General features: G+C 46.0%; 1 protein-coding gene across 1 annotated transcript; it reads left to right on the plus strand.

Moving 5' to 3' along the window:
• The first annotated feature begins 222 nt into the window (after positions 1-222).
• LOC142256264 (transmembrane protein 26-like) lies at positions 223-14,945 on the plus strand. Its single transcript, XM_075327843.1, has 4 exons — positions 223-364; positions 6,451-6,668; positions 11,849-11,987; positions 14,229-14,945. The coding sequence occupies exons 2-4, from the start codon at positions 6,472-6,474 to the stop codon at positions 14,799-14,801; spliced, it is 909 nt and encodes a 302-aa protein (XP_075183958.1). The 5' UTR covers positions 223-364; positions 6,451-6,471; the 3' UTR covers positions 14,802-14,945.
• The last annotated feature ends 9,989 nt before the right edge of the window (positions 14,946-24,934 follow it).

The raw sequence follows: 24,934 nt of genomic DNA on the forward strand, positions 1-24,934 counted from the left end.
TTTATATTTTATAATCTCCAAACATGATGCAAAGATTATTTTGAAATACACAGAGTACAATCAGATTTGCTACAAATAAAAAGCAAAGTACACAATATTTGAAGAAAAAAACCTTTGCTTCACAAGAAGATGCACATTTTGTACAATTTCGAGAAATACCTTACTGAAGAAACCTTCAGGGACTTGATAAGAGTACCATGTGATAGTTTCAGCTTATTATCATGGCGCAGGGTGTGTTTCGTACTGGGAATGTGGTTTTGTTTGTTTGCTCCATTAATCCAGAGGGCTCGGAGCTTATCAACAAATAAAGATCACAAAGGAAACTCAGAACTTGGAAGAGGATATAAGATTATTTCAGTAGAAGGTAAGATACACATTGATTTATTTTAATATATCACAAATCTAACGTTAAGTATCTTTGTGCTTGCCTGTACAGAGACAGAGCGTGATAAGAGAATTCCCTGCCTCCTCTCCTGATGTACATTAGATTTCAGTAGAATTATATAAATATATTTTACCAATATTTATGAGTATGAATGAATACTAAGTGTCCCTCTTTTGAAGGATGATTCGCTTCTTTTTACCCAAATCCCTTTAACCTTTTTGCTTCCATATTTATTTTACCATGTATGAAATCTCAGAATGTAAAGCTTTTTCGGCAATCTTCATTTCCATATCCAGTTGACTTTGTATATATGTAAATGATGTACGGAAGATAAATATAAACTTGCAAGAAGAGTATCAAATTAAAGGAAAACTGTCAGATGATTCTGGGATTTGACCCCCCAACTCTGCCTGATAAAAAGTGAATAAATAAATCAACTAATTGCTTTTCTTATGATTGGATGGAACGATAAAAGATTTAATCAATTAAAGAGACAGCACACACAGGGAAAGGAAAGAAAGATAGCGAATGAGAGAGAAAGAGAGAGAAAGGGAGAGAGAAAGAGAGATAAAGAGAGTCAAAGAGAGAGAAAGAGAGAGATAGTGAAAGGGAGAAAAAGACAGAAAAAGAGAAAAAAAGAGAGAAAGAGAGAGAGATGAAGAGAGAGAGCAAGAGAGAGGGACAGAGAGAAAAGAGAGAGAGAAAAAGAGAGAAAGAGAGAGAAAGAAAGAGATAAAGAGAGTCAAAGAGAGAGAAAGAGAGATAGCAAAAGAGAGAGAAAGACAGAGAAAAACAGAGAAAGAAAGAAAGAGAGGGAGAAAGAGAGAGATAGCAAAAGAGAGAGATAGCGAAAGAGAGAGAGGCATAGAACAAGACAGAGAAAGAGAAAAAGAGAAAGAAAGAGAGAGAAAGAGAAAGAGAGAGAGATAAAGAGAGAGAGCAAAAGAGAGAGAGAGGGACAGAGAGAAAAAGAGAGAAAGCGAGAGAAAGAGAGAGAGAAAGAGAGATAAAGAGAGTCAAAGAGAAAGAAAGAGAGAGATAGCAAAAGAGAGAGAGAAAGACAGAGAAAAACAGAGAAAGAGAGAAAGAAAGAGAGGGAGAAAGAGAGAGATAGAGAAAGAGAGAGATAGCGAAAGAGAGAGAGAGAGAGAGACATAGAACAAGACAGAGAAAGAGAAAAAGAAAGACAGATAAAGAGAGCAAAAGAGAGAGAGAGAGGTACAGAGAGAAAAAGAGAGAGAAAGAGAGAGAAAAAGAGAGAAAGAGAAAGAGCGGGATCTGCAGCAACTTGCTTCTTCTTTATAGAAAATATGTAGCAATAGCAAATAAAAAGAACCTCTGTGCTTGCTGTTTTTTTCCAGACATTATATTTAATTACCGCTTGTAATTTCTTCAGGCTTAATTTTGATATTTTTCGACAAGCAGTGTAGAAACTGATTGAGACGCAGATTTGGTGTGTCAGATGAAACTGGTTCATATCTTACGTTTAGTGAGGTTTTAAGTGCATCCGTCATCAAGTTTTTGCTACTCCATCTAAGAAGCAGCATGATATAGTGGCAGAGACACTGATTCCAACAATGTGTCACTTTCTGGGCTGCTTGCTGCAGTTTTGATAAAATTAGTGTTTTATCTGCTGCATTTTGCCTTGGTCAACAAGTAGAGACCTGCACACTCAAGGGAAAATGGTAAAAAAACAGACAGTTGGTTACTACCTGCCTGTTCTACCTGATGCTGAATCAGAGCTGTCATGGACCACTCCTGCCGATGATTTTGCTGTTTGACATCAACACAGCGGCTCTTCATCTTCCAGTCTGCTCTGTGGACGGGGTGTGACTGATGACGTCATGCTGCAGCAACTAGTGTAAAGCTGGGATTAACAATATTTTTAAGTACTTGTGTAATGCTCAGTGATAGAGATGGTAAAGTGGCAAGCAGGAGTAGACCGACTGGCTACAGGGGGCCCTCGGGTTTACCTTTTAGTGAGAGGGGCTTCACTAAGTGCCCACCACGAGGCAGACGCCAGGTGCCACTCCCAGGGCAGAGTCTGAGACTGTGGCAGCTAACCCCCAGGGCAGGGGCGTACACAGGTGCAAACAGGTAGGTCTCTAGTGTAGACTGTGACCACCATGATGGCTGAGGCAAATAACAGAGCCAAGACGGACTGGTACAGTCACTCATATAGACAGGGACCACCGGGACGGGTGTGGCAGGTAGCACAGGCAGGACATCCAGACAGAGTCATTAGTAAAGCTGGGACGACTGGAGTAGCTGAGGCAGATAGCACGGCTGGAGTGGAGGGACACAGTAACTAGTAAAGCTAGGACCACCAGGAAAGCAAAGGCAGATGGCAAAGCTAGGCAGGACGGACACCAGGGTACAGACGAGACCGGTAGACAGGCAAGGACACTGTACACTGTAACAGGAAGCACAGCAGACAATGGGACCCGACAACTAAGCTGGCTAGGGAACAAACCACTAACTAATAGTGTTGATCAGGAACCTCCCCTAGTGGGAGAGTGCCTTAAGTACCCAGTGACTCTCAGCGATAGGCTGAGATGCAGTTCCAGGAAATGACACACTGGCACTTTAAGAGAAGGACAGCGGTGCGTGCACACGCCCTAGGAACACGCCCGGAGGACCTGTGCGGCATACACAGACCCCGGGAGGGGGAAGCAGTGAACGCCAACGTGTAGAACTGCGGGAAAGCCGGGTATCATGGTACGGCCAGCCACAACAGTGAATGAGTAAGCGTCCCTGCAGGGTGGGGAGCGAGGGATCCTACAACTTGCTACTATAGCAATTCTTATAACATGTCCACAAAATGATGTATATAGCATGGACTGAAAAGTAAAAAGCCAGCATGGGGAGAGCACAAGTACAACCTAGAAGCAGGGCATGTACCCTAAAGATTGAGAACCTAAGTTGGAAAGAGACGCCATGCAGAGGACACAAGCACCCCGGGTCTGTGATCAAGGAGAAGTTTCCCCCTGCCTTCGAAGGAGAATGCGCCCCAACGAGCCACCTGAACGCTGCAGAATCGAGCTCCTGGGAGTGGACTTGCCCCTCCATAGCGGTACTGTGAGTCCCTTTACCGGCTCACATTTCCGATAGGGCGTAGTGTAGGACTCAGTAGCCAGAGTGCGGTAGCCACACAATCCAATTAGCGGAGGCCAGTTAGTTGTAGTTGTAGTGTAGTTTCTAGCCTAATTTGTGTACCAAAGTTCTCCTGCTTTATATAGCTAGAGCGACCCAGCTAGAATCTGCAACAGTTGTCACCTTTATTGTTGATATACCATTTTATTGCCTCTTTTTCTCCTGTCCGGTAATGAAGCTGTTACCTTGTTTCTGCACCCTTGTCTACGGTACTGTAATTGAACTCTGTCTAGTGAAGGTGACACACCCACTGGGGCCTGGGGAGACTCGTTGCTAGGTCACGGTTCTGCTGCTGGGACGCTGCGTTGGCTAGTCCCGCGTCCGTGAACCCGACGGTGTCATTTAATAAAGATGTAAGGGATGATAGGAGTTATTCCATGTGCAAGTTTGGTGCCACCGCTGCAGGGTAGGGACCTCTGGGGCTGATGGTGACGCAGCTTGGATGGGGCAACTCTCCACAGGAAGAGCTGGGCCCCAGGACGGGTGGGGGTGGTAGTAGTCTATTATGGCGGGCACAGGCAAATAAGGGAGCGACACAGGGGTGCAGTCAATAGATGTTTACTCACTGTAGCCAGTTACACACAAGCTGTGTACCACCCTTAAAGTGCTGGGATTAACCGTGATGGGCTCCAGCCGATCCGAGGATTTTCGGGGGTCGAGTCCGGTGCACCTTTCTTTTGCGTTCTCTTGCCCTGGTCGACTTCTGTGCTGGCTTTGCCCTCCTGCCCCTGCGCCCTTGCTCACTGAACCTGTCCAGTGCCTGTGAACTCTATTGGGCGGCATGAAGCTCTATCCCTTTGGTCCTTTTGGGTCACCTTCAACTAAATTCGTAGCTTAGAGACACCTCAGCCACTGGTTTCACTAGGGAGGCCGTGGGTTTAATCACCACTAACCTAGGGACTAGTCCCTATATTGCAACCGTGTCCCTCCACGCGTTGATTAAATGTGGAACAAGTCCACAGGTTAGTGTAGGAATTCCTGTGGGCTCTAGGACCCTTCTGTCTATGCCAGGGCCGAGCGGTACCAGATGCACACCCCGGGTCTTTGCTCCTCCACTCCTCTAACTAGACTCTCCCCTTCCAAACTCCACACCTCTGTTCCCACTCAGCTGACTCCACTCCCCGGTCTGGTTCGGGTATAATTGTGACGCCCCTGGACTATCAGGCTGTCACAGGGTACTGCACAAGCTGCCCTCCCATGCAGTATTCCGCCTCCCTCTTGGTTCTGGGTTCCAAATTAAATGGTGTTGCCTCCATCAGCAAATTGGCTTGAGTGGAATAGAGTCGCCCACTTGGGGGGTCAGGGAGGTGAGGAGTGTAGTCAGTGGTTAGTCAGAGAGTGAGAGTGAGAGGAGGTTGGGAGCTGTGGCTCCTGGAAAAGCTGTCTAGGTTGCAGATGGTGGTCTGCGCCTAGAGGAGTTAGACCCTTGCTCGGACAGTTGCAGGGGATTGTGGCAAGGGGCCTGGATCTGTCGAGGAGGACAGCCGGCAGCCAAGCACTATCACCGATCCGGGACCAAAGGCACGACGGGGTACACGGACTCTAGGTCGGGGAGTAGCTTCAAGCAACCCGACAATTCACCTGAGGAGAACAGAGCCTTTATGGTCCGTTCCCTCCCGCTCCAGAATTGGGGCATTAGCGCAATGAGGGGGATAGGACTTTCCAAATCCAAAATTGTCCAGAAAATCCCAAGTGTGAGCCCTGAGAGCAAGCTCCCACACTTAGGCATAGTAGGGAGCGGGGCCCGGCTAGTTCCATACTACCGGACCCACAAGTTGAAGTTAAACTAAGTGCCAGGAGGCAGGTCACGGATCACCAGGCAGCACCATTGGGGACGGGACCCGGACGAGCGCCCCTCAGCGGCAGCGGTACACAGAGACTTGGTTTACCCGGTTTTCAGTGTCTGCTTATGAACTGAGTGAGAACGAGAGTGACTCCTGCACACCACGGCACCCCTCACCGATTCCCGGGGCATCCTCCCTACTCGTGGAGGTTACAACACCTTGCTGCCCCACTTCATCACCCCGGGAACTCCCAACGGCAGCGGCGGTACTTCCCAAATTACCGTACACCACGGGTGGCGTCATGAACTACATACCAATTCCCCTGTAAATATTCCTCCTTACATTTGAGTGGCCGCACGACCCCCCCTCCCGGGTCCAGAGACCCTCGAGCCACAGCGAACCCGGATCCGAGCAGCTCGGCTGCTTCCACGGGGGCGGCACATAAAAACACCCTTACCAGGTTTGGTGATGTGTTGCTAAGTGAGTGTGCTGTGCTTTTGAATTAACCAGCTTTGACCTCCACCTTACGATGGATGGAATACCACACCTCTGGCTGAGATGTAGTACCTGGCAACTGAAGCCTCAGGGGCGCCACAGAGGTACCTTCACCTCTGCTACAAATCTGCCATAGATGCCCAAGAAAAGCCATGTAAAGGGATCTGCCACCAGGTTTTTGCTCCCCCATCTGAGAGCAGCAAAATGTAGAGACAGAGACCCTGATTCCAGCGCTGTGTCACTTACTGAGCTGTTTGCTGTCATTTTGATAAAATCAATGTTTCCTCTGGTCCTGATCTAGCAGTTATATAGATATCATGAATATGCTTGACAACCCGCAGGACTCCAAGTAATCATTTAAAGATATCTCCTGCTGATTAATCAGTGATTTTATCAAAACTACACCAAGGAGCTCAGTAAGTGACACATTGCTGGAATCAGGATCTCTGTCCCTACATTATGCTGCTCTCAGATTAGGTGACAAAAATCTGGTGACAGATTCCCTTTAACCCTTATTAGATATGGCAATAATATCCATCATTTCCAGGAGTTCTATGTACTGTATATTAGTATGCTTTTCAGAATATTAAGATACTGTATATATTTATGAAAAATGTTCTGTTTGTTTTCCAGACTAATAAGTAACTTAGAAGAATGCTGTGCAATTATCGGAAGATACTGTCCGCTACTTTCAGTCGTTTGTTCCTCGCTGTACATGGAGGTTTGGTGGTAGGGACAGTGGTGTATCTGAAGAAAGATGTCTCCTACTGGTGCTTTCTAATTGGAATTTGTCTCTTCTCTATTGAGATCTTCATCACTCTGCACCATACAGAACATGGAGAATGGAAATGGTAATGTGGTCAATTAGATACTTCAAGCTAGGGCATAGTGATAATATTTGGTCGTCTGATCCTCAAAATCGCCATTTTTTACATTTTTATTAAGTTCTTCATAAAGTTAAATACAGTATTTTCTGGACTGTAAGATACACTTTTTTCCCCAAAAACTGGGGGTAGAATGGGGGTGCGTCTTACAATGTGGATATGGCTTAGCAGGGCAGTGGTGGTGGAGCAGGGTCATAGGAGGCAGGGTTGGCGATACTGATGGTGTCACTGTAGTATCACGGGGGCAGCGGGCGCCTGATCTGACTGTGAGTTCCATTAAAACGTCCTCGGTTGATGCGATGAACCTCAAGAAAATGACTGTGGAAGCGGCGCGTGCGCTGATTGATGCGATAGCCTTAATAAAAATGGCCGCAGAGGCCTTTCTGCGCATGCGCCGCCTCTGCGGACATTTTCTTGAAGTCCATCACGCCAACCGCGGGCAATTCAATTTCAATGGGGTCCGCAGTCAGATCAGGCGCCTGCCACCACAGCGACACCCCGACACCCCATCCTGTGACCCTCCTGAGTCGCTCAACTGCAGTGACACCCCCATAGCACGCCGGCAGATCAATTGTGCCTGCCACCGCAACACCCCCAAAGCCGCAGTATCACTGACCCTCCATCCACTGACCCTCTTGAGAAGCAGCACCCCCTCCTCTGAGCCTGCAGCATCGCCCGGTCTCCTGTGACCTTCCTAAGCCGCTCCACCACCGCCGCTCCCCCCATGGTGACCCTTATTTTAACATTAAAAATGATTTTTTTCTTATTTTCCTCCTCTAAATTTGGGGTTCGTCTTATAATCTGGGGAATTTTATAAACCGAAAAATTGGGTAAATCTTCCACCCATATCGATGCAACGTGGAGGGCGTTGAGTCACATTGTACCGACGCTGCAATCAGCATCTTTCATGTCATTAGAAGGTGCAGAAACAAAATGTGCAACTCAATACTTTTTAACTCAGGTCTATATCTATGTAAAAAAGAATTTTTGGAGCAATTACCCATTCAATAAATTCAGATCTATCACCAGATTTCCCAAGACAATTGCATACATTATAAAAAATATTGCTTAGATCTGATGAGATGTGCTTACTGTGAAAATCCATATAACAATGGTTGTATGATCATCATAAATTGACTGATAAATTGACAATTTACTGCAATGATTGTTCCAGAAGGTTGGCACTTTCCCCTTAGAGGATATATGGGAGATGGGAGACAGTTGTCCCAAATAAAATGTTTTAATTAGGTATTAAAAACATGTAAAACACAACGCGTTTCGCCATTTAAAAAGCCTTCATCAGGTGCACGTAAATGAAATGAAAAGTTGGCTTCTCTTTTATACTTCCCTGAGGTAAGGGGCTGGCTTAAAATTTTTTGATGAAGCAAGGAGCTTTTCAATCACGACCAAAAAAAGTTGGTACAGGAGCCTGAAGGGGTAATAACATTCAGGAAAGCATTGTCTATTTAAACATCTTAAGGCTACAGCAAGATATAAGTAAGTGTCTTCCACAGAGACAACACAAAACAATAAATATATTCAAATATTACTTTATACCTCTTCAACGGTTCTCTCCCCATAGAGGATACATTGGAGACAGTTGTCCCAAATAAAATGTTTTAATTAGGTATTAAAAATATATAAACACATGTAAAACACAACGCGTTTCGCCATTTAAAAAGTCTTCATCAGGTGCACATAAATGAAATGAAAAGTTGGCTTCTCTTTTATACTTCCCTGAGGTAAGGGACTGGCTTAAAATTTTTTGATGAAGCAAGGAGCTTTTCAATCACGCCCAAAAAAAGTTGGTACGGGAGCCTGAAGGGGTAATAACATTCAGGAAAGCATTGTCTATTTAAACATCTTAAGGCTACAGCAAGATATAAGTAAGTGTCTTCCACAGAGACAACACAAAACAATAAATATATTCAAATATTACTTTATACCTCTTCAACGGTTCTCTCCCCATAGAGGATACATTGGAGACAGTTGTCCCAAATAAAATGTTTTAATTAGGTATTAACAACATATAAAAACATGTAAAAGACAAGACGTTTCGCCATTTAAAAAGCCTTCATCAGGTGTACATAAATTAAATGAAAAGTTGGATCTTCTTTTATACCTCCCTGAGATAAGGGGCTGGATTCAAATTATTTGATGAAGCAAGGAACCTTTCAATCACGCCTAAAAAAGTTGCTACGGAAGCCTGAAGAGGTCAAACATTTAAGAAATTTTTTAACTCTACAGCAAGGTATAAGTGACTGTCTTCCACAGAAACAACACTAAACAAGAAATATATACAAATATTATGTTATACCTGTTCAACCACATTGTTTAAGCCATAATTGTACAAACTTTGCAATTTATACATCTAATAAGATTTCTTAGAGTTCAATGTTTTCTTTCTATTATGTGTTTCGCTATTTATCTGTTGAAGTGGTATAACTTTGATGACATCAATGTTTTTTCATGTTTGATGGCCAAATGACAAGAAAGACTCTGGTAAAGAAAAAAATCGTGTTATGCCTTTGTCCATTCATACAGGACCGCAAAGTTACTTGTGCGGCTAACATATTATAGACCGCAAATACAATTTTTCACATACACTACATAATCAGAATTACATGATAGATTATAATCTATCTTCATTATTTCCCCCGGTACTATTAGATTTGATGTATTTGGCACCATGATCAATGATCTTGCACCAACAACATTTCTTAATCCAACACATCTAGTAACCCTTCAATTTTTGTCCATAAAGACCCTAGAGCATAATAAAGGACATTCATATTGTGGAGAATAACTTTGCTATGAATCAGATTTCTCCTAAAAAAATTGTGCCATTTGGGGAATTCAAATTATGTTAGATCCGCTTATTTTTAGTGGCTTTTCAAAGAAAGCACCTCAGCCTCATCAGGTCTAAGATAAGAGTTTTAAAAATATATACAGTGTGTATTGTGAAATCTGGTAATAGATACACTTTGAATTTAGAATTTGTTGAAATTTGGACAACCCATTAAAGGGAACCTGTCACCAGGTTTTTCCTTATGAGCTGCGGCCACCACCAGTGATCGCTTATATACAGTATTCCAGAATACTCTATTTAAGAGCCCAGGCTGCTGTGTATAATGTAAACACCTTTACAATACGCACCTAGGGGGTGGTCGGGTCCAGTGGGTGTCACTGCTCGCGGGTCCGGTGCCTTCTACATCTTGTGCGATCACCGTTCTCCTTCTAAAGCCCGTATGCATGATGTGTCCAACATCATCCACGCAGGCTGGCATTGCACTCCTGTGCAGGTGTAGCACCCAGGGGGCAGGGGTTGTCAAACACGAGGACTCTCATACCTGAGTTACGCGTCACCGGGCTGGTGTGATGATCTGGGATATCGCGGTACCCTGCCCGGCTTCGTGCCCCGAGGTGTACACCAATAAAGAGAGAAGATGAAGGATGATTGTCGTGATGCCACCTGTGGTAGGTGGCCACGGATTAGCTGCCGCTGCTGTTGCTGTCTTTCGGGGCAGATGGTAGTCGCTCCCCACAGGTGGAGCGGGCCCCGGGGAGGACGATGAGGGCAGTAGTGATGGCAAGGGCCTTTAACGCTGAGGCTCGGGGCGGTGGCGCCGGTAATAAGAGTCTGAGTCGGTTGCTGCGGTTCCAGGTGTCTTTACTCACTCTTTGTGCCGCTCGCCCAGGTAGTACCGGTCACCCACTGTGATGGGCCCCGTCGACCCCGGATAAGTTAGGAGAAGTCACTGGTGTTTGGAAGAAGAAGAAAGTCCTTCCTCAGAGTTGCCCTTCCTGCCGGGAGGAACCTGGGCTGACCGCTCCGATCCAAGGCGAGGCCCTGTGAAAAGAAGAAAGTGGTGCTGGTGTCATGTCCCAGAACTGGTGTCCCAGGTAGACTGGCTAGTGATTGTGTGTGTTTGCTCCTATTTCTACCCCAAGTGGAATCCGCCCCCCAGGTGGTTGCCCTAGTGACCGGGACATTCCCAAGCTTCGTGTTGGCCAACCACCTGCCTACCCTAATCCAGCTCCCCAGAGAGAAGGCTCCTAAGCTTTATGGAAGCTGTGAATATGGAACACCGGTGATTAAACCCCTCCTTACCCGAGGCGAATATCGCACCTAAATTAAGGTGCAATACTTTGTGGCAACTGAAGCTTCAGGGGCAGATCAAAGTATTGTAGTGCACATACACAGGCGGCCTTTAACCTTTCATCACGCCTGCGCATTACAGTACTTTGATCTGCCCTCAGCAGGGGAGATCAAAGTGCGCTTGCACAGGACCCCAATGCCGGCTTGTGTGGATAATGTAGGACGCGTCATCCACACAAGGCTTAGAAGAAGGAGGAAGGCGATCGCGGCAGAGAGGAGGCGCCGGACCGGAGAGCAGCGACACCCTCCGGAACGTACTGCCCCCTAGGTGAGTATTATAAAGGTGCTTTTTACATTATACAGCACAGCCTGGGCTTTTATATACAGTATTCTGGAATGCTGTATATCAGGGTTCACTGGTGGTGGCCGCAGCTCATACTTACATGCTTTTTTGGTGCATTTTTTAGTGCGTTTTTCTGCCAGAAGGTGTAGATTTCATGCAGATAATTTCTGCACCAAATCTGCAGCGTGCACACATAGTTCTCACAATCTCAGCCCCAGAGGTCAGACCCCAATAATTAGTAAGTTGTCCCTCATACTATTAATAGGTGATACATTACTATCTTGGGAACTACGGTAACTTAAATTAAACAGAAGCAGGAGGCGCTAATCAAAAATAAAATAAAAGACCATACCTACTGTGCTTTGTGCTTCCTCTTCCCGGTGGGACGCTGTGACCCGTGATTGGCTGTAGCGGTCACATGCTAGATTGTTTTCTTAAGAAAAAAAATCAGGGGATTCCGGGGTAGAAAACCCCTTTAAGAAAAATCTAAAAGTAAGCTGGAAGCTAAAATGTATGTTATAAAACCAAAACTTGCAAATCCAATAATCTGCAGTGGCCTAAGCGGTAACATATTAACCTGCCAATAACATAGCCTCAACAAGCCATTCGCTCCAGCAGTCACTGTAGCCCCCTAAAGGGTAACTCATTCTGCAAACACATTGTTCTAATATGTATTAATATCATTATTGGTTCTATGTCTTGCAGGTTTTCACCGATGGTTTTCCTGTACTTGTGTTCAGTTATTCCTTCTATATTTGTAATGGAGCTCGAATACCTCGGTTACAGAATGAATAGCACACAGATAAATATAAGTGTCACTATTGATACCCACCTCCAAGACGATGTACGTATTTCATCAAATAAATGCATGAGATTATAAAACATTGGACACATATTTTAATCTGGGTTTTTGGTCAAGGGTAGTAGAGTTTATGGGTATTTTTATACATATGTGGAGTGCAAAACAGGAGGCACACTGTCACACTGAGATTTTCATGGTGGCGTTGGGTTATATTCAGACTACAGATTCTGACACCCTGCCCAATAACGACTCCAGTGTCTGGGATCAATGCAGGCAAACTCAGGTATTGAGCTGCAAAGTGGTAATTCATAGTCAGGCTAGCTAGCGTTAATCTCTGCTGGTCTGCTTATTAGTCTCCTTTGATCACATGTTGTAGGGAAGCCAATCCCATCTGATCCCCTCCTATATATGCTGGCTAAATCTTTCCACCTATGCCAGCTATAGTTTATCTTAGCTCGTCTGGTGAGCTGTTGTGATCCAGACTATTTGGTGGTTGTTATACTTGTTGCTGAGTGTAGTTATGGAGTTAACCCTTGTTGCCTTTTTTTTGTTATCTTCTTGCTTTTGCTTTTTTCTGAATCTCTCATTGCCTATGTGTGCTGTGTGTGCAGTATGTCTAAGTTGTGGTTTTTCCTTGTCTGTCTTTACCGGTTTTCCATCACACTCCTGCTCCATTCTTCCCTGGTCGGAGCAGGATATCAGAGTAGAACTGGTCAGGAGCATAGCCAGGAGTGGGACTGAAGCATCGACACCATCAGGAGTAACGATGAGGTTAGGGATAGCCTAGGGTCCTCTAGAATGAAAGACCGCATAGGAGCCTCTATCCCCCGCTATCTTAACAGTCACTTCATGACACACATACTCAACAGACTGTTAGTGCTTTTAACATGAAGTGAAAATGCGCCTTGCGATTGTTGCTTTTGAGTGTGAGCGCATGTGTAGCAGGTGTTTTTAACCTACTCATCGCCGGGCCGGGTTGCAGATCCTTTGCGTCGTCATGGGGTGGCTTGGCCCGGTTCCATTGCCCCGAGGAGTACAGGAAGGGAAGGATGGCGGTGGACGGGAGGCAGGATGAGGGTCGTAGTGATGGTTAGGAAACTCTTTTTAGGATGATTTTGACCCTACCTGTGGTATGTGGCCAGGTACGCGGCCGCCGCTGCAGGGTCTCTCACTGGGGCAAATGTTGGATGCAGCCGGGATGCTGTCGCTCCCCACAGGCGGAGTGGGATAACCCTGGGGAGGACGATGGAGAACGGGGATGGTGGTAGTCCCCTTTGGAGCCGCAGCGCTGGGCGCCGATAAAGGAGAGACAGAGACAGGGGCTGCGGTTCCAGGTCTTTTTACTCACAAGTAATTCAGGTGCTGCCCTAGGGTACCGTTCTCTGCCACGATGGGCTCCAGCCAATCTCGGATCCGTGAAAGGTCAAGTCCGGTGTGTGTTTCAGCCTGTGAGCCCTTTCCTCCTTTGATGCGCTAAGTATTGGACCCCCGTGGAGTGAAGCACTTGGGGATCCCGGTGTCAGTAAAGTGTCCCGTTCTGTATTCTGATAGTGCAGTTCCGTTATGGGGCCGGTCCTCAACCGATCCTATATGTTATTTGGCTGCAGACTTATGGGACGGGTCCGGTGACTGTCCTAGCCGTTACCCGCGACCCTTGCAGAGTTGGTAGACAACGTGAAGTATGCCTACCCTAGGATTCTGTATCCCAACAGCGCCAGTCCTGTGGAAGCAGCTGCCCTGCTTCTCCCCGGCGACCGTGTTGAACGTCTTGGCTCACAGAGCCGCTTGCGGCACGTCCGTTCTGCTCTGTGTCTGAAGCTGTTCTCCCCCTGTGGTAGTTGTGTTGTGTTTTCCAAGCTGTTGCCCCCAGTCTCTGCCACCGGCACTCTCACTAGGTCAACCTGCTCTTCCCACTGTGTGCTCCTGACTTCCCCCTGGCGGTTGCTCCCCCCTGTACCTGAGTCCTCGGGTCCAGTGGATCTGGGGACCCCCTGGTGCTGTGGCGTCCTGTAAACCCACTGCTGTAGTGACCCCCTACTGTGATCTCACCTTGGCCCGGTCCCCATTGGGGAGGGCAACCCAGTGTTACTGTGTGTTTGTGTGAGTGGAAACCGGTACCGACCTTCCCTGGACCCAGGATAAGTACTACACCCTAATGGGGGTTCAGTACCCTGTGGCGCCTGAAACCTCAGGGGTGCCACACATGTGAACGCAGAGAATGGTAATACATACATATGATATGTACTTAGTTTTCTAAAAATAGATGTTTCGATTTCTCACCAGACCGAATATCCCGTCTCCCGGTACGTACAAATTGAAGAGGAGTTAACAATCTTGGTCCTGATTATCGGACGTTGGTTGATGCCAAGAGGAAAAATGAGCCGCGACCAGCTCGCTCAGCTACTTCTGATGTACCTTGCATTAGGAGCCGATATTCTGGATATTTTAGAACTAATGAAAGAACCATCAGTAAAAACCAGCAAAGCCATAACTGTGGTGGGACTGTGTCTATTCTCCTGGGCCATCATGCAATTTACATTAGTCCTCACACAAACTGTGTCATCTGCGTCCCTAGAAAGAGAAGACAGTGATCAATCAGATTCATTATCTGGACTACATAACTGCATTGTGTCTTTATGTTGTAGCAGTGAGGTTTGGAGTGTGATAATCGCGGTGGGGATGCAGGACGGACCCTTTCTCATTTACCGCCTGTATTTGATAACTAGAGAGGGAGTGTTTAACAACTCCATGATGTTTTTTATAACCAAAAACATTTTATCTGTCATAATTCAGGTATACAGGATTGTAGTGTTTATTTCCTATGAAAATAAAAAAAGAAAAACATTTTATCCCTAAGATTTCGGCACAAATCTGATGCAAGAACCAGTGGCGAAACTCGAAGCTCGTGAGCCCCAATATAAAAATCTTCAAAAGGACTCCCGACTATCAGAGGTCTGTAAAGCGCACCAATCACCAGGATTTTCCTATATAACCTAAAGCCAGTGCTATACTGGCACTATCAGGCTGATTCTATACATATCTTTAGTTGTCAGCTAGGATATATAGTTTTTGAAACACAAGCAAGTAAAGTTTGTAAAATGAGCGCAGCTTTTTGAGTGGTAGCAGCTGCCGATCAGCTAATAGCTGGAGTGGGTATTCATAGTGATTTCCGCCCCCTGCCTGTCTGTCCTCCCTGTTATTTATGGGAATTACATTATAGAATCATTTTAAAAGGTGACTAGAAGGACCTTTGCTGATGTCATACCCATGTGATCAGAAGGGGCAGGGCCTCAGCCAACAGAAAAATAAGGTTGCTTCCTGGTAGCAGCTATGTTGGCTGAGGCCCTGCCCGTTCTGGTCAAATTGTTAGGACATTAGCACAGGCCCTTCTAGTCACATAGTAAAACGATTCTATAATAGAATTAGCATAAATAACAGATAGAGGGAGGACGGGCAGGTAGGGGGGGGGCGGGAATCACTATAAATACCCACCCCAGCTATCAGCTGATCGGCAGCTGCTGCCACTCAAAAAGCTGCTCATTTTACAAACTTTACTTACTTGTGTTTCAAAACCTATACATCCGAGCTGACAAGTAAAGGTATGTATAGAATCTGCCTGATAGTGCCAGTATAGCACTGGATTTAGGTTATATAGGAAAATCCTGGTGATTGGTGTGCTTTAACGGTATTGTTCTTCTAATATGGGTTAAATGGACCTTTTGGTCTCTCTGCATCCCCTGCCCAAACTATAATTATTCCACTGGTAAAAACATATGACGACTTATTGCATGCCATACCAATTTATCATAATACAAATAATAATATTAATCTATGGAATAAAAAATAAAACTCATCAAAACACTATAAGGCAAAATTAAAAACAAGTATTAAAACAATTTCTGGTGCAAATTATTGTGATAGCATTTTATCATATAGCAAATATAACAAACGAAGGATCATACTGAAGAGTAATGTAGCACTATCGTAGGGCGAGATTATAGGGAAAGCAATGTAGACAATTGCCCACAAGGACCGTTACTAATAGGGGGCTTCTACATCCCACACCCTATGTTTAGCCTGCTTTTCCCCAGACTTTTCCAGAAGCTGGCTAATAGTCAGACTTTTTTAGTGCCATACTAGTAAGGGGGTGGACTATGCCCCTATATTCCTGCCCTGCAGACACCAACTGCATTTTATTATAGTATCGTGAACTGTGCCATGTATCAATGTACCGTATATATTGGGTACATAATGTGTTTATGCATAAAGTATAAGTGTGGCCATCTAGTGGCCGGTTCTAGGTAGTGCTCATGGATGTAAATAGAATCTGCTTAGCAACAGGATGACTGGAGGAAGGAAACAGTTAAGTTGTGGGAATAGCCCACAAGGGAAGGAGCCAGTCACAGAGTATAGGCTGACTCCATTTAGATAGTTAGTTAGGGACTGATTAGTGAATAGATTGGATGGGCAGGTTTCTCAATACCTTGGACTGTAGTTAATGGGTGTATATTATCCCAAAAAGTAGTCTACTAACAGTGAGACAGTGTGAACCAAACAGAAGCAGCCAGACACAAGCATGGGTGGTATCTGAAGCCAGTTCATGGTAGGAACGGTCAACCTCAACTATGCAGAGGTCTACTGGAGGATGCTTAGCATAGGTCTTGGCGAACAGGCTGCTTTGGTGATGGACATTAGACGAGTAGAGTCTGTTTGGCAGTCGCACCGCTAGTGAGCGGGTCCCTGTGGGTGGGATGCCAACTGTGAGCAAATAGGTGACTGAATGACTTTGATGTGCAGCACCATGATGCCAGGCTGGGTGGACGAGTATGAGCCTAGAACAGTTGAGAGGCCATTGTGAGAGGGTACAAAGGAAGATTATGTGTGATGTGCAATGATAATGGCTTCTAAACTGGTGACTGTGTTCGTGGATCTACTGAAGGCCAGGTCCCTAAATTATCTCGGGCCAGCAGAGGAGTAGTCCACCATCATATTCGGAACCTTCGGAGACATCTGTGAGTGTAAGGACCTTCGCTATGACTGTGGACAACCCTTTATTCCCCTCCTCCATATCGGCAAGAGTCACGAGGGCTTGGACAGGAGTCACCGGATGATGCGTCCCGCCATAGTCATTGTATTTCTGGGCAACCCTTATTTCTGGGCAACCCTTTGGAACCAAGGGACAAGAAGATAGTCCGATAGCAGTTAAATTTAAGATCGATGATGTGCTTTGTAACTAAACAAATGTTGAAGATGTTGTGCCCAACATGAGAGGTTTTGTTGCTGTGAACCTAAAGTTTGCTGAAGTTGAACTAAGAGAATATGCCCGCTGTCTCATTTGTAAAGTCGGAACTGTTGAACTAAAAGTTAACCAGAAAAAGAACTCTTTGCCTCTGTGTTTATTTTCCCTGCCAGAGGGACTTAAGTCGCCCAAGCCATCAACCATGTGCAGCAGCTCCAAAGGTATGACCTACACAACACCACCCCTCGCACCCAGCCAGGTCTCTCAAACCAGCAAACACAATAGTCCCCTTGCTCTGTGAGGATTCCGGGGCGCGGACTAAAGGAGCGATCCCCTCGCCCGTGACTACCTCTCCGAGCCACCCTTCCACTAGCATAACAACAACTGTAAAGGAGTTTTCATATTAAATATTAGTTCAATAAAAAGATTTGCAGGACTCTGGTGTGATGTCTATGTCTGTAATTTGTATCTGTGAGAGCAGTGCAATTTTCCTCAGCTGCTTCTTGAATGCCAGCATCTTGGGCACCTCTTGTGATCACAAGACCAGTGCGACGTCAGGATGTCATGACACAATGCATGTCATGACTTCACATAGGGTCTATTGACTAGACATCACGTAATGTTGTGACATCACTCAGGTCTAGTAATCATAAGATGTGCCCAGGATGCTGACAATCGAGTGCCAGTCGAGGAAGTTCACACTGACCTTGTCTGGTTATAGCAAAGTGTATGTCACGGGTATGTCATGGCTGACAGATAACCCTGTGGTGTCCGGTTGCACAGGGTCGCTGCGTTTTGATGCACAAACTGCTCCTTGATCAGGTGAAATGATTTTTAATGCGGCATAAAAAAAATCATAGTTCTCGTTTGGTGTAAACAGGACTCGCACTGCCAAGAACTACAGCAGCCTAGGTGCACTGAGCCATCTAGTATAGATCCATTACAGATCGCTCAGTGCACATCATTTGCTTTCCTTTGATGTGTAAACAGGCATTCAAGCACCGGCCGATCTGCAAAATTTTACCGCTCAGTTCAAGTGAATGGAGTGTTGCCCCTTTATAGCAAATTCTCAAAATTGTGCGTAAATATGTGATTTCTGCTAGAATTTAGGATCCTATGCAGCGGATTTGGAGCGCTATATCGGAAAAACAGTTATATCTGTTATAAAGATACCTTACAGTGGATGCCCACTCTAAAAAAAACCTTTCCCACGTGCAGTATTTTTTGAGAAAGATGATGGACATCTCTGGTTACATGTTCTGCCATCAGTAGCCATTCTGAAAAAAGGATAGCCATTCAATCTGTTAGGAAGAAGGAGAAGCATTAATAGATACAGTTGAAACCAGAAGTTTCCATCCACTCTCTATACAGACACATCTGTAGGTTGTTCTCAATACCTGACATGAAATCAGAATAAAGATTTCCCGTTTTAGGTCAATTAGGAACCAAACTGATTTATATTTACCAAATGCCAGAATAATGAAAGAGAGATAATGTTTTAAGGCATTTTTATTACTTTCTACAAAGCCAAATTCAAAATTTTACATACACTAAAAGTACTATGCCTTTAAACAATATGGACAGCCCATATGATAATGTCATGTCTATGGAAGCTTCTGGTAGGTTTATTGGCAACATCTGAGTTAATTAGAGACACACCTCTGGATGTATTTTAATGCTTATCCATGCCAATCCATTTTTAGCCTGTATTTCCCTGACACTTCCTGCAGGAGGCCAATGGTCAGGCTGGGATGTTCCCTGCCATCTCCGAGAATCAATGGATTGGTCAACTGAAAGTAGTTTTCACACTAAATATTTGTGCAAAAAGATTCAAAGGACCAGCTATTCACATGGTGATGGAAGGTAAAAATTCACTTTTGGAACAAAGAGCTCATCTGTTGAATGTGATGGAGGAGAAAATGTAGCAGTTTTAGGCCCGTTTCACACATCTGGCATTTAGCCGGATTGGCGGATCCTGCACGCACATTCCAGTATAGTGCAATACTGTACAATGGCATCACGGCAAGCTCCGGTCATATGCTGCGGTCACATGACAGCATGTGACCGGAGCTTGCCGCGATGCCATTGTACAGTATTGCACTGTACTGGAGTGTGCCGCATCCGGTAATCCGGCGAAATGCCGGATGTGTGAAACGGGCCTTAATGAAATATTATATTACTACAGAGAAGAGATGAGCGAACCCTAGGTTCGGTGTTCGTACCAATCACCGACTTTACAAAACAAAACAGAGTTTGGCTGCTTTACGTATGTAAATGTCGCGGGCGGGGAGGGGACGCTGCGCTCACCCACTGCTCGGGTCCGGCTGCTGTTGCTGCTGCTCGGTGGCTCGAGCGGTGGGCCGGATCCTGAGGACTCGAGCGGCATTCCTCGCTCGTGAGTGAAAGGGGGTGGTGTGGTTTAGGGATATTGTCCGTGACACCACCCACGGTTGTGGTGAGGTTGTGACACCACCGCTGCTCTGGACGGGGATCCAGGAAGCGATGACAGGGAGCAGCTTGGATGTTGGTTCTCCCCTCCGTGGGTAGAGGGGTTGGTTGTCCCGGGGCCCGGTGAGGGGTAGGGATGGATGGCAGGTGGGTTACAGGGCCTGTTGAGGTGCAGGGTCACGGGGGAAGCGCTGTGCTGCACGGCACGGTTGTACTCACTCAGCCAATGATGAATGCATCGTCTCCGGTAAAACAAATGGCTGGATGGACGGGTCCCACAGACGGCTGCGGTAGCTCTCCCGGTAGGTTGATGATTTTTCTAGGCGTCCATTCACCTCACATTGTGATCCTGTCACCCCTTCACCTACGGTATGTAGCACCCACCTCTCTGTTGTTGCTAACTATGTTAACCTGCTGCGCTTCTCTTTTGCCTTCTTCTCTCACTGCTCTCCATTTGTCTCTCTCACGTTCTCTCTCTCTTTTTCCTCATTTTCGTCTCCCTCTCTCCCTCCTTCCTTTCATCTTTTGTTTCTTTCTTTCTTTCTTTCTTTCTTTCTCTCTCTCCTTTTTTCTTTCTCTCTCTCCCTTTCTCTCTTTCTCCTTTTTTTCTCTCTCTTTCCTTTTCTCGCTCTCTCCTTTCTCTCTTTCCTTTTCTCTCTCTCTCTCCTTTTCTCTCTCTCTTTTTTTCTCTCTCTCTCTCCTTTTTTCTCTCTCTCTCCTTTTCTCTCTCTCTCTCTCTCTCTCCTTTTTTTCTCTCTCTCCTTTTCTTCTCTCTCTTTCCTTTTCTCGCTCTCTCCTTTCTCTCTCTTTCCTTTTCTCTCTCTCTCCTTCTCTCTCTCTCTTTTTTTTCTCTCTCTCTCTCCTTTTTTTCTCTCTCTCTCTCCTTTTTTCTCTCTCTCTCTCCTTTTCTCTCTCTCTCTCCTTTTTTTCTCTCTCTCTCTCTCTTCTTTTTTTTTTTCTCCCTCTCTTTCTCCTTTTCTCTCTCTCTCTCTCCTTTTCTCTCTCTCTCTCCTTTTCTCTCTCTCTCTCCTTTTTTTCTCTCTCTCTTCTTTTCTCTCTCTCTCTTCTTTTCTCTCTCTCTCTCCCTTTTCTCTCTCTCTCTCTCCTTTTTCTCTCTCTCTCCTTTTTCTTTCTCCCTCCCTCTGTTCTCCTCTCTCTCTTTTCTTTCTCCTCCTTTCTCCTCTTTTTTTTCTCCTGTTTCCTTCTCTTTTTTTCTCTCCTTGGTATTGATACTAGCTCCGGCTGTTCAATTTGGTTTTGTACAAACAACCTATCTATGTCATTTGACCATTATATCCCATGGTACATAATGTTACTTTACCTGTATTAATTGTTCTTTTTTCATGTAATTAAGAGCACACTCTGCAATACGTGTGGAACCTTACCTCTATTTGTCCATCTCCGGTTGTCCCTCGAGACCCGCATTTCCCTATTCTGACCAGTGATGTACGTTCCATCCGCAGTATTTCTTCATGAATATTTGTATATATTTCTGTGTATCACTTGTACATAATGCACTCACTATTGTTATTGTCTTCACACCTTTTCAGGCAACAACCTTGAGAAAGGCTCTATGCCGAAACGTTGGTGCTGTTGCTCTGGTTAGGTTCCTTCTGCAGTGTGTCAGTCAATAAAATTACTCACGCATATTCCCTCTTTGTCTTCATTCGAGTGCTGGGGTTCATTTTACTATACTGGTATGTTGATGGTGACTGCCTTTCCCTGCACCTGTGTTGTGTTTACGGTTCCAATGGCTTCCCACCGGTAACCCGCTCCCCAGCTTGGATGGATGCTGAGGGAGCCCCTTTTGCCCGCAGGCTCTGGCCCTGGGAACTGTAGCCTTGGCGGTGACTGTGTTTCCTTTTACGGTGTGAGCTGTTGCCTTCAATCGGGTCTTGACTGCTGGGAAACCCCGGAGGTTCCCTTCGCTAACGGATTTAACCAGTTTTACGGCGACTCCTAGCCTGGTCGGGGTCCGTAGGCCCTGCCGAATGGTGCTGACTTCTCTTTGCTCCCCGATCCGGTACCGGCGGGCCACCGCCCGTCCCCGGTCCTTACGGTTCGCTCCAATCAGCCTCTCCTGCAGACAGTCACCACAGTCTGCCAACCTTGCTGTTCCGTCCGGGCCACACACCCGGACGCCTTCATTATCTTCTACTACCACTTCCTTCTTCAACCCTCTCCAAACTCAACTCCTACTCTATCTGTCTTCCTTTTCCCGCCTCCAGGACTGTGAACTCCTCGGTGGGTGGGGCCAACCGCCTGGCCCACCCCCTGGTGTGGACATCAGCCCCTGGAGGGAGGCAACAAGGATTTGTGTTTGACTTCGGTGTGCCTAGCCGGGGTGTGTTGTTGTAGTACCTGTGACGTCCTGGCTTGTCCAGGGCGCCACACAAACAACTCGCTTGAGCATCACTATGCTTGGTACACTCAGTGCTCAGCCCAGTGCGAGCCGCTTGCAGTGTTTCAATGGCTCACACTGGGGGTAACAACAGCCAGATCGGATGTAGTGTGCACCCCACCAAAAATGGAAAAACCTCGTCCACTCTCCCCCGGAAGTGATCTGTTTATGGCTGGCTGCATGTAGGCGTAGATCCGAACTCTCCAATTAGTGACTTCCATTGGGGTTCAGGTCAAGTTCGAGTCCCAAACCGAACTTTATCTAATATCCGGCGGCTGATCCCGCTGTACCGAACTTCCACGGGTCCGCTCATCTCTACTCAAGAGCTCAAGGGTGAAAAAAGTATATGCAGATAGCAAACAAGATCACTTACATAGCAGGCATATATAAATAAATTCACAGTGAATACTGAAACCAGATCCTGAGTCTGCTAGGAAAATGATCTGCAATCACTTGGACAATGGCCCTATTTATGTCAACACACGAAGAGCTGCTTTGTATATGCGCAGGGAAATCACAAATATTCATCCGGCAACGTAAGGCCCCCAAAATACCGCAGGACATTATGAAGAATCCCTATTCAAATGGTCAGCGAGAATCAACACCAACTTGACTGCATTTGATATGTAGTAAAACTGTAATAATAAATAATAGAAAAAAAAACAATACTAAGAAGTTTAGATGCAAGAAGTGTGTTTGTGTCTGTGTAATATGGAAATTATGCATAGCATAAAATGTATATGTAGCGCACCTGAACCTTTCAGGGCACTACTAGGTACTGCATCCTGACAAGGATGTAGGGCCTACCCCCAGAAACCTGGAAAACCAGTGCCGGTACCACCAAAACACATAACATCCTCAGTTCCCTCGCCCAATCAGGGGTGACTGACTAGATGGGGACCCAATGGATGGCGACCTAGGGGAGGAGTCGATCCAGTCCAATAGCCAACAACTGGGGGGTGAGGAGACAGACAGTAAGTCAGTCAGGAGTGACAGTAGTAGGAGACGGACGTGTCTCGAGACGGAGTCATGTAGCAGTGATCTGACTGATACAGGAGTGTCGTTGCCAGGAAGGGTACGACGAGGTACCCCTGGAACCAAAGCACCGACGGGGCACAGGGCCCTAGGTTAGGTGAATGCTTCAAGCTGACTGACAAATACCTGCACAGTGAGGAGACGATCCAGGACCTCATTGACCAAAGAATCCGGGGGCCCAAGCAGTAATGAGAGAGCCAGGGACCAGAACAGAACAGCAACCCTACAGTACAGGGTTCACACTGCCCGCCGTACGGACCAGAGCCTGACGACGAACAGGAGGGGATCCACAGACGCTCCAAGCCACGGGGTTCCACAAGACTACTGAGAGGTGCAGGGGAAAGAAGCTATCAGTTTACCACACCGTCACTGGGACTACAGGGACCAGGGGTCTGAACCAGCCGTCCAGCATTACCATCGCTGTGAGTAAACGACAGTTGCACTGCATTCCCATCGTGTGGTCTCCATTCTTTCCTCACCGCACTCCATCATCCACCCCCTGGGGCTCAGCCCTACTTGCGGAGAGCCCAACATCCAAGCTGCCATCACCACCAGCCCTAGTGGCCATAAACTGTGCAGTGGCGGCTCTAACTACCTGGCCGCAACCCGCAAGTAGCATCACGACACAAACTCTTTCATCTCCCCTGTATATAAACCCCTTTTAAAACGACCCCCAGGGTCATGGAACCGGGCAACGGCCATTCCACACCCGTGACACAGCATCCCCCGTACATACTGTATACGGCCCGGGACCGAGAACCCCATAGCCCTGGGGCGCGTCATATAGCATAGAATGTATGTAAAATGTGTATTTTGTGTAACATGCAGTGTGTGTGTGTGTCTGTAACATTTTGTGTTTGTTTTTGAGTGTTGCATGCAGTATTTCTGCATAACATACAGTGTGTGTATAACATAGCACTAGACATAATAGATGATACTATGTAATAAGAAATGGCACTATATCTAATAAGAGGATGTTGTATAATATAGGACAGCCATATATACTGTATAATGGGAGGATGCTATATAATTCGGGATGGCGCTATAGATATAATAAGGGACAACACTATATATATAACAATATGGGACAGATTGCTCAATGCGCCTCGCAATGGTTTACCGATTCTTGATCCTTTAGTGCCGCCAGTTAGTCCATGTAAACAAACCCCTATACAGTGTAGATGCACAATAAATATTTACATCCAGTAATTTACCGCTGACGTCTGTCTGATTACAGCATTTTTCTTCATCATCTTGTCAAACCTTCATGTTGATGTCCTAACACCAGGATTCGATCACCGCACCCCTGAAAATAAAAAAGGTCAGATATATCTATACATATGTTTCCTTAATAAGAAATCCCCCCACACTGTGCCCTTGAATACAGATGTGCACAACATTAATATATAATTAGCTATTATGAATCCTACCATTCAAATATAAAACCACTGGCCCACATTACCTATAATTAGTCACTTTTACCCTGACCAATATATTGGCTCTTTCCCCCAATTCATTAAGTTAAGGGTGCTTTACACGCTGCGATATCGGTACCGATATCGCTGGCGTGGGTACCCGCCCCCATCTGTTGTGCGACACGGGCAAATCGCTGCCCGTGCCGGACAACATCGCCCAGACCCGTCACACTACTTACCAGTCCGGCGACGTCGCTGTGACCGGCGAACCGCCTCCTTTCTAAGGGGGCGGTGCGTTCAGTGTCACAGCAACGTCACAGCAGCGTCACTGAACCGCCGCCCAATAGAAGCGGAGGGGCGGAGATGAGCGGGACGTAACATCCCGCCCACCTCCTTCCTTCCGCATTGTGGCCGGGAGGCAGGTAAGGAGAGGTTCCTCGTTCCTGCGGTG

Source organism: Anomaloglossus baeobatrachus, chromosome 11 (genome assembly GCF_048569485.1).
Source record: "Anomaloglossus baeobatrachus isolate aAnoBae1 chromosome 11, aAnoBae1.hap1, whole genome shotgun sequence".
Classification (NCBI taxonomy): Eukaryota; Metazoa; Chordata; class Amphibia; order Anura; family Aromobatidae; genus Anomaloglossus; species Anomaloglossus baeobatrachus.

Bases quoted from the DNA above. Each gene is read 5' to 3' on its own strand.
- LOC142256264 (XM_075327843.1), top strand. From the start codon at position 6,472: ATGCTGTGCAATTATCGGAAGATACTGTCCGCTACTTTCAGTCGTTTG. The intron at 6,669-11,848 runs GTAATGTGGTCA...TATGTCTTGCAG, and splicing joins GAACATGGAGAATGGAAATG to GTTTTCACCGATGGTTTTCC. The intron at 11,988-14,228 runs GTACGTATTTCA...ATTTCTCACCAG, and splicing joins ATACCCACCTCCAAGACGAT to ACCGAATATCCCGTCTCCCG.